At 48.2% G+C, this 10194-nt stretch overlaps 1 protein-coding gene across 1 annotated transcript; it reads left to right on the top strand.

The window, feature by feature from the left end:
- Positions 1 to 649: 649 nt before the first annotated feature.
- Positions 650 to 3808, top strand: ID4 (inhibitor of DNA binding 4). Its single transcript, XM_047860732.1, has 3 exons — positions 650 to 1229; positions 1630 to 1688; positions 2289 to 3808. The coding sequence occupies exons 1-2, from the start codon at positions 789 to 791 to the stop codon at positions 1672 to 1674; spliced, it is 486 nt and encodes a 161-aa protein (XP_047716688.1). The 5' UTR covers positions 650 to 788; the 3' UTR covers positions 1675 to 1688; positions 2289 to 3808.
- Positions 3809 to 10194: the final 6386 nt, after the last annotated feature.

The raw sequence follows: 10194 nt of genomic DNA, 5'->3' as shown, positions 1-10194 counted from the left end.
ACACCAGCCTGGCCCGACTCCCACTCAGCTCTCTTTTCTCAGAACCCCGACCCACGGCGTTGACGGAATGGAGTGCCCTTCCCATTGGCCCGAGCGTCGTTCCCTGAGGTGGCACCGTCCGCCCGATTGGTTGGCCACTCCCGACCCCCCGCCCACCCGTCCGCCCGGGTTGCCCGGCTCCCCGCCCTCCCCCACCCTCTCCCCACCGTCCCCTACCCTCCCTCCAGCGCCGCCCGGAGCCTCCGCCCTCGCCGCCTCGCTCCGCGCACCCGCCCGCGCGCCCAGCCCCGCTCCGCTCGGCTCGCGCGGCGACCCCGCCAGCGCGCTGGCCCCGCCCCCGGGGCGCGCGGCTCTATAAATGCAGCTGCGCGGCCGGCGGGGCGAGAGCGTAGAGGAGGCGCGCTAGTGAGTCGGTGGGGCGGTGGGGACGCCTCCGGGCAGGGGAGCGCGGCGGCGGCGGCGGCGGAGGCGGCCGGGCTGTAGTCGGAGCTCCAAAGGGGGCGACTGGGGAAGCCGGTGGGCTGCTTTCTCTCCGGTGCTCTCGATTTTTCTTGCCTTTTGGTCCCGGCCGAGTGTGTCGCCCACTGAGCGGAGATTCCCGGAGCGACCCTCCCGTCAATTCTTGGGCGCGGGATCGCCGGGAGCCTCGCGGTGCCCCGAGCGCGGACCGAGCGCGCCGGGCGCGAAGGCAAGGGGAGCGGATCCGGCCGCGGGCGGGGGCCCGGAGCTTGCCTGCGTCCCTCGCTCGCCCCAGCGGGTGGGCTCGCGCAGGGCGCAGGGCGCGCGCGATGAAGGCGGTGAGCCCCGTGCGCCCCTCGGGCCGCAAGGCGCCGTCGGGCTGCGGCGGAGGGGAGCTGGCCCTGCGCTGCCTGGCCGAGCACGGCCACAGCCTGGGTGGCTCGGCGGCCGCGGCGGCCGCGGCCGCGGCAGCGCGCTGCAAGGCGGCGGAGGCGGCGGCCGACGAGCCGGCGCTGTGCCTGCAGTGCGATATGAACGACTGCTACAGCCGCCTGCGGAGGCTGGTGCCCACCATCCCGCCCAACAAGAAAGTCAGCAAAGTGGAGATCCTGCAGCACGTTATCGACTACATCCTGGACCTGCAGCTGGCGCTGGAGACGCACCCGGCTCTGCTGAGGCAGCCGCCGCCGCCCGCGCCACCGCACCACCCAGCCGGGACCTGTCCGGCCGCGCCGCCGCGGACCCCGCTCACGGCGCTCAACACGGACCCGGTGAGAGGCCGGCGGCCGCGGGAGGGCGGTGGCGGGGTGGCCGGCGGCGGGCGCTCCCCTTCCTCGGGGCAGGGGCGGCGGGGAATGACAGCAACACCCCCCCCCCCGCACCCACTCTTTCTCCGGGCGCCCAGGGCCGCCGGCCGCGGGCTCCGCGCGGCGAGCGCGGGTCCGGGTGGACGCGCGCGGGGCGGGACTGGGGCTGTGCGCCTCCCGGGCTGTCAAGTCCAGCCTGCGCCCGGGGTGGGGTGGGGTGGGGTGGGGGAGCCCCCCGCGGCTGCTGGCTGGGGTGGGGGTGGGGGTGGGTGCCAGCCTGGCTTCCGAGAACGAGTCCGGGACCGCGCCGAGGGCGACGTTTGCGCCGGCTAACCTTTCCCTTGGTGTTCCGTTGCTGTTCCAGGCCGGCGCGGTGAACAAGCAGGGCGACAGCATTCTGTGCCGCTGAGCCGCGCTGTCCAGGTGAGCGCGCGTGTCCCTCCTCCGGGGGCCGGTCCCCAGAGACGCCCGTCCCCGGGGGCTGCGGGTGCCAGGCACCGCAGTGTTCTTCGCCCCTAACATTTCTGAGGGCGAACTCCCAGTGAGGTGGACACCCCCTCTCCGTGCAAGCGTACTTCGCTTTAGTAATTGGGGTTCACTCTAAATGGAGACGGATCAGCTCCTGTCCCCCCCCCCCCCGTCCCCTCCACCCCCGTGCCTCACCGGTGACCGGAGGGCAACTGCCCTCCTTCCCGCCGAGGGAGGGCACCCTCGTGAGCATGGAGACTGTCCGATGTGCACCCACCCCCGCGCTGTCTGACACCCACAAAGTGGGATGCGGGCCGGACCTGCGAGCGGATCCCCGATCCGGGATTCCTGGGGCGGGGCGGGGCGGGGGGGGGGGGAGGTGATGGGGGCAGCAGCTGCCTGCCGGTCGCCTGGCCGGCCGCGGGCTGCGGCTGTTGTCTGACCCGGTGGTTTGTTTTGGGTTGTTGATCAAGCGTGTCTTGAGTTTGGTCGGTGGCGCCCGTTAGTCTGCAGCGGGAAGGTTCACACACCCCCTTATTCATTCCTCTTCCACAGGTGTGCGGCCGCCTGCGCCCGAGCCAGGAGCACTAGAGAGGGAGGGGGAAAGAGCAGAAGTTAGAGAAAAAGCCACCCGAGGAAAGGAAAGGAAAGGAAAGAAAAAAAAAAAAAAAATCAGCAAATCCTAGAAACGTTACATTTGTCATTCCAAGAGCGGGGGGGAAGAAAGATAAAACTTTCATCGTTTTTTTTTTCTTGGTTTTTTTTTTTTTTTTTTTGCACGTTCATAAACATTCTACATATGTACTCTCTTTTGTCTCTTCATTTATAACCGCTGTGAAATGTACATTTCTGTGTTTTTGGAGGTGCAGTTAAACTTCTAAGCTTAAGTGTGACAGAACTGATAAATTAGAAGATCAAGAGAAAATCAACTTTAGAAGCCTACTTTGTGACCAAGGAGCTCAATTTTTGTTTTGAAGCTTTACTAATATAACAGAGCATTGTAGATATTTTTTTTTTGACATCTATTGTTTAAAATAGATGATTATAATGGGGGGGCAGGGAACTTTCTTTTCCCTGCAAGAATGTTACATATTGTATAGATATCTGAGTGACATTTCATACCATGTATATATAGAGATGTTCTATAAGTGTGAGAAAGTATATGCTTTAATAGACTACTGTAATTATAAGATATTTTTAATTAAATATTTTTTGTAAATATTATGTGTGTGTTTTTTTAAATCTATGGGATTATTTCTTTTGGAAAATTATTTTTCAGCTCCATTGCAGAGCTCCTGATATCTTGAATGTCTTTACTGTTTGGCCTAGCATTTAATTTGTTTCTGTTTGATCCAGTGTCGTGTGGACTTGGAAGTAATAGTTAGTGGTCCAGCATGACTGCATGAGATGTTTAATCACAAAATAAACTTGTTCTGAGTCCATTCAAATGTGTTTTCTTTAACCTAGATTGAAACCTTTGTATTTGAAACATACCTGTTGGAAATCTACTTTATCAGTTTTTAAGTACAGGGTTCGATAGTGTAATATGTAAAGAGTTAAGTGTTTGCTTTTCAACCGAGGTCAAAATGGATTCTGAATGGTTTTGCATAGGGAATGGGGAAATGCTTGGATCCTTAAGGAGTTTATGAAATCTACTGTTTTATGAAAGTGAAGAAAAATGCTTATCATTCTTCATTTTACACTAAAGCTTAATGTCACTGCGTTTCATGTCTGTACAGATTATTTAAGTCCTAGAAATGAAAAATGTTCTCTGCTTGCTACCAAAGGACAGACTCTTGGAAATGAACATTTTCTGCTCTCCTTCCTCCAAAGAATATTAATAGGCAACAGTGGGAGAAAAAAAACAAGGCATAATGGCAAATCCTTCAAGCAGGGATAAAAGTCGATCTTCAAACATTAACTTAAGTAGACCAAAAAATTCTGATGACCGCATCTAGATTATTTTTTTATAAAAATGATTTTCACTATAGCTATGTTAGTTAACTGCTAAACTACTGTCCAACCTCTTGTGATGTGTAACTTTTACATGTGAATATTAAAGTAGGTTTATCTGTCTTGTGCTGTGATTTCTGGTCTCGTTTCTGCAAAACCCTTTACTTATTTTTTAAGACTTTCTTTTCTCTTTAACAAAGTGTTTTCTAGGTTGTGTAGGGCTATCAGGGTTTGTGAACATTGTGCATTTAGCGTGATCAGTACTTTGCACACCAGTGAGATGGAATTTTTAGAGTGAGAGAGAATTAAGTAGGATTTAATTGGGTGCTTTGTAAATAGTTAGTCAACGGTGTGTGTAATGTGGTCTGTTTGATTTTTTAAAAAGAAAGGATTTGTTTCAGCTTATACAAGAATAAAAGTATTACAGACCCAAGGGACTTTTTCTGGGGTCAAAGTCAAATATTTATATGAATATGAAATATCATGGTCCCTAGTAGTCAGTTGAAGAGGCAACCGTCAGCATAAATGAACAAAGTTAATGCCAGTACATTCAGATACATTGAAAGGCTTAAAAATCTGTCCTGTCCACAGCACGTTACCCCCCAGCTTTGACATTTCACTGCTCTTCGGTATTTTTAGAATTTGATGTATTTGGTGTTGAGCCTTATAAAGTCAAAGGACTGCTTGTTTAGATGAGGTTTATTTTTATTTTTGATATTATTCATTCTTGTCGCACACCAAGAGGAAAACAAAAACACTGCTGGAATTCCAAATCTGAAGAATTCGAAGGATTGTGTTCTTTGTTATTAAATAAAGGGGACAATCCGTCCTTTTTCCTTAGCCATTTAATTCCAGGAGGAAGCAAGTCGCATGAGCACTGCTGGTTGGAGTTAAGCATCTGCCGGGCCTGACTGCTGAACCCTACTTAAGCCGTTAGGCACAGTTTAAATTTATAGTGGGCGATTACTAACCTTAAATGGTTAAGTATTTTTGTGTTTGAGGATAGGTGTTGCTTCTTAGTTTATGTTTGGGGCATGAAAAACCACTGAAAGGGAAGAAAAGCGTTAGGCACGTTACATTTTACACACTTGGCATTTTCACCTCGGCCACTTGCATAGTTTGGCTGTCTCTAACGACACTGTCATTTTGTTTTAATTACATGGACATGTATAAGATATTACATGCTATTGTATTGGCTGTGACCTAACCAACCAACCAGACAACAAAAACATTTTGAGTCATTTGTCTAGTCCTAAGTATTCAGATATTTGGCTTTACAAATGAAAATATCCTGCCTTCTTAGTTCATCTACTTTTCATTGTATAGGGACTAGCAAAGCGTAAGAAGCATTTAAAATTTTGAAAAGAATGAAAAAGTATCCCACAGTGGGATGTCATTTCTGATCCGGCCATAAAGTCCTGAACATCTCTGATACCTCAAAAAGGAAGTGGGGGGGGGGGAACCCTTTTCACTCTAAGGACTTCTATACTTCGAAACTGTATAAATCTTACGTTTATTGTCAAGCTTTAACTGAATTTTCAGAACTTTAAAAAATTTTGACCCCCTTCCCATAATCTATTGTATTAAATGCCTCCTATAAAAATAAATCTTCTCTGAGTAAAGGGGTCTGAAGTTTGTGGTTTTTAATTGACTTCTATGGAGTTATGCAATTTTTCATTATCAAGAATGGGTCTCTTGATGGATCACCTCAATTATTCACAGTGTTTCTTACCCTGTGATGAAAAATGTGGCTTAAAAATGGTGATATGAACGGAAAGAAAATCTAGTTTGAATGCTAGGGGAAAGCTTGTCTGTTCTTTGGCGTCTGCTAGAATAAGAAGCAATAATCCTAAACAAGACAGCAGTAGGATGTCCAGGGAAACTAGACCTACCCCCCTCCCCCCCCCCCCGCCACACACACACACACATACACAGAAGGTAAATAATGTAGACAGAAAGAAATTATTCACAGTAGTACAGAGCCAAGTAAAACTCGTTCCCTTTCTAGCTGGTGCACTTTAATTACATATATGTTAATCAGCACAGATAGCCCGGGGGTCTCAACAGGGCCAACCACCAAACCCTCCAGTACCCTAAGGAAGGAAAACCTCCCCTTTCCTGCTTTGCGAATCCAGGAAATTAATTTACACACCTCAGAGTTCATCTTAACAAGGCTGCCCTCAGTAGGTCTCCTTCAGACCCAGATGATTTCTTTCAATTACAACCCATGATGTTTTGCTACAATATTAATTATATTAATTAGAACCGTTGCCCAAAAGGTTTTAGGATTGTAATTGTACCCAGTTCTACCTTGAGCATTGATCCAATCAGTACTTTAAAAGATAAAGAAAACTCTGACAAACGGGAATTTGTTCAAGGGAGACAACGTTCCGTCATATCTACTTCGTTGAAAATGCTCTCAAATTTTCAACGAATTTTTTAAGCGTGCTTTGTGTTCAAGTGCCTCCTTTACATTGATTCCTATCCTGGCCGGCTCTAAAAACTTTTGCCTCGGTGCTGAAACTCAGGTCTGAGCCATTTTGCCTGAGGTTTTCTACACTCACGTGAGCCACTTAACTCACCAGTGGCCTGCTGGAGGTAGTTCCATCATTCATAAGTGTCCACAGTAAATTCGCACACGGGATATGAAAAAGGGGCCGTAAAAATTGACGTTAATTTCAAAAGCCCCTCTGAGTCCATAAAAGTAAACACACCGTTTCTGCAGGAAGAACAAAAGGTGTTCCCCGTATTCTAGTAGCAAAGATGCAGTTGAAGAGGAACTGAATTTAAAATGTTTAAAGAGATTGCAAGACCAACTTCCGTTTTTGTTTTATTATTTATTTTGAAGGGGGGAGGGGCAGAGAGAGAGAGAGAGGGAGAGAGAGAATCCCTACTCCTGCTTCTTGCTGTCAGCGCGGAGCTGGATGAGGGACTTGAACCCACCATCCCCGACATCACAGCCTGAGCCAGAACCAAGAGTGGGACGCTTAACTGACCGAGCCACCCAGGCGCCCCTGCAAGCCCAATTTTCTATGCCAATAAGAATTTTTTCCAATAAGAAATCTCACAGTTTAGAAAAGAATTTTCTAAGAGATTCATTACACAAGCATTGGCAAAATATGCAAATTCCTAGTGAAACAAGATGTGGTTATTTCCTCAAGTTCCGCTTTCTCAATTCTTTGTGATATAAGGTGCATTTTAGCACTTTTGATGTGCATATTGAGTTCACAGGTTGAAATTCTATCTTTTATTACAAAGTTTAATTTCCAATGGAAGAATTGCAATCTACATACAATTCCTCATGCAAATTCGTATATTTTAGCATGCTTCTTAAATTTTATTTAAATATTTTCTTAAATGTTTTAAATATTACCTTAAATATTTTAAGCATTTTCTAAAACATTTGCTATTTCCTTCACAAACTTAGGCAGTCCATTGAGAGACTGTAGTTGTGTGTAGGTCTGTGTGTGTGTTCACCTAAAAATAGTTAATGAACACACGGAAAAATAATTTTCAAAAAGGAGTCGCCTTTAAAAAAAAAAAATAAGTAAGCCGTATCAACCTTCTTCCATTTTCTCTCTTCTTTAATTCCTAAGATTGAAGATTTCCATAAAAATGCACTCCCCGTTTTCCTGGACAGATATAAGTCAATCATGTTATGTTTAAGCATAAAGCGGGACAGAAAATAAAGAGCAAGGAAATCAATTGTGTTTATCATGTGCTACAATTGGGCTGAAATTCATATGTAATCTGAAGAAAAAAAGAGGGACATACCTCTATATGTCAAACCCACAGAGCCCAGGGAACAGATCTAAACTTGTAGACCTGAATTTGACACCTTACGTCAGCAAGAATTCTTGGAAACACTTTTCATGCATATTGACCGTGAGTCGGTGGCCACAGTTAGAACAAGGTAGGCTCCTTGAAGTAGAAGACCGTGTGTGATTCCTCTATGTGTGTCTTCGGGTGCCTAACCAGAGCTTTGTAAAACATGTGGGTTTTTTATTATTTTTTTTTATTACGTTTCTTTATTTTTGAGAGGCAGGGAGAGACCGAGCATGAGCAGGGAAGGGGCAGAGAGACAGAGGGAGACACAGAATCCGAAGCAGGCTCCAGGCTCCGAGCCGTCAGCACGAAGCCCGACGCGGGGCTCGAACTCACGAACCACATGATCATGACGACTGAGCTGAAGTCGGACGCTCAACCGACTGAGCCACCCAGATGCCCCTGTAAAATATGTGTTGACCTGAATGAAGAATGGTCCCCTGGGAGAGTCCCTAGGTCATGCTCTCAGTTATTTCTTCTTGGCGTTTTATCTACACTGAATCACAGCCGTGTCGGACCATCCTATCTAGCCGCCCCGTGGTCCTATCTCTGAAGCACAGTGGATTTGAAACAAGATTTTATGGTCTCCCCCTAAATCCTTATTGTCTGAGACTCCTCATTGTCTCAGTCAGCTTGGACTGCTGTAACAAAGTACCCTAAACCCGGTGGCTTAAACAATGGACATTTATTTCTCATGGCTCTGGAGGCTAGGAAGTCCAGATCAAGGTGCCCAGAAGTCACCGCGGTTGCTGGCTGAGCATAGCAATCCACTTGCTTCCTTCCGATCTCCGCGGTCACACGTGACACGTGGCCGCCTCCGTAGAGCGTCATCATCAAATGCAAAAAGAACCCGGAGCTAAGCAAGGCTCTCTCCTTGCCCCCATGCCCTGGACATAAAGGTTCTTTGAATGTCATTGCCGACCCGTCCTTTTTCTCCTCCATTTCTGGCTGCCCTCAAGCACACATTCAGCCACAACTAGGGTCTTGTCCTGTACATCCTACACAGCAAAGCATGCTTATCTCCCTAGTCTGGACAGTGTAAGGTTGATTTCCTGAGAGTTAAGAAGGGCATGGGCTCAGGAAGGATACACATGGAACATGGAATATGGGCCCGAGGGAGGGTCACCTGCTCATCCAGCCACGCAGGCTAACTTCCCCACCTGCGGGTAAGGGTTAACCCATCCACATCCCAAACGACATGCTCTTTCATGCTTCCCTTCCTTTGCATATGTTGGTACCCTTGTCTGCATCCCTTGACCCCTACTCTCAGTGTGGGCTGGCTGTTAAACCCCTCACCATCTTTCATCTCTCACTACTTCTGCAAAAACTATATGACGCCTCTCTTCCTCACCCCCAAAACATCCACACACACACCCGTGCTATCGTGTAATTATGTTCACATGTCTGTGTTCCCTGTAGATCCCTGATAGCCCGGGAGTTCCAGACCACAAAGTACCAGAAGAACATTCCTATAACTCTCTGTGCCAGCAAATCTAGCAAATTCTTTGCAACTCAAAATTGCGGTTGAGGGGTGTTCATTATTATCTTTTGAAAGCCTTTGGCCGCCTTAAACATGAAAAATAGACAAGCTGTGTGTTCCTGAGGATGAGGAAGTGTGGTCAGCCTCGGGCAGAGAGTTGGAAGGAAAGATTGAGAAGGAGAGGAGAGAGGCAGAGCAGATCTTGTATGCCGAAGAAAATAATAGGACTGACCTAAGCTGGGGTGAGTTAGGACACACCCCTCGAGACGAAAACGTGGGGCAAGGAAGGAGGACCCCACAGGCATAGGTGGGGAGGGGTATGGGGTGGGAGCAGCAGGCAGGGTGCACTCAGGAAGACTGTAGCATCAGTCTCCACAGGCGTGCCCTTGGCCTCTGTTCTCATCAATCGGTGAAAGAGGCATGGGATACATCAATCGCAGCAAATGCAGTGAATCCTCACGAGTCAGTTTGGAAAGGACCAGGCTGGCCACCTGAATGGGAAAACCTTGTAGGCATGAAAGTTTCCTTTCCGCTCCTACGATACGGGGCCCCGGAAGTAGACTCATATGACTAGCAACCTGGAAATGTCTGGTGACATACCTCTCGTCGTCCAGTGAAGAAGACAGAAACCTAAAAAGTGGAGGGGTAGAGTCCGATCTAGAACCTGGTTTCTCCATCTCTAATCCAGCACCACAGCCTCATATGGATGGGTTATTTTCCAGTTTCCTCTTACTTACGTGGTTTCTCTTGGTCGATATATATTCTAGTCTACAATTTGCCTCATGCTCAGTCCTAAGAAGCTGGGGTCCAAATCTTAAGCAAATAATCATTAGAGGTAGGTCTGGTCTGTCTGCCTTTAAAAAAAATTTTTAATGTTTATTAATGAGCATGAGTGGGGGAGGGGTGGAGAAGGAGGGAGACAGAGAATCCGAAGCAGGCTCCAGGCTCCGAGCTGTCAGCACAGAGCCCGACTCTGGCCTGATCTCACAAACCGCCAGATCATGACCTGAGCCGAAGTTGGACGCTCAACCGACTGAGCCACCCAGACGCCCCTGTCTGCCTTCTAAAATAAAAAAAAAACAGAGGTAACGTACTTTTATAACAAGCATCAAGTATTTCAAAGTCCTTTGACAAAAAAGCACAGGCAATTCAATGGACAAAGGACAGTCTTTTCAATAGATGATTCTGGAACAACTGGATGTC

Source organism: Prionailurus viverrinus, chromosome B2, assembly GCF_022837055.1.
Source record: "Prionailurus viverrinus isolate Anna chromosome B2, UM_Priviv_1.0, whole genome shotgun sequence".
NCBI lineage: Eukaryota > Metazoa > Chordata > Mammalia > Carnivora > Felidae > Prionailurus > Prionailurus viverrinus.
Note: the sequence above shows the minus strand (reverse complement) of the source record. Positions and strands in the feature narration are given on the sequence as shown.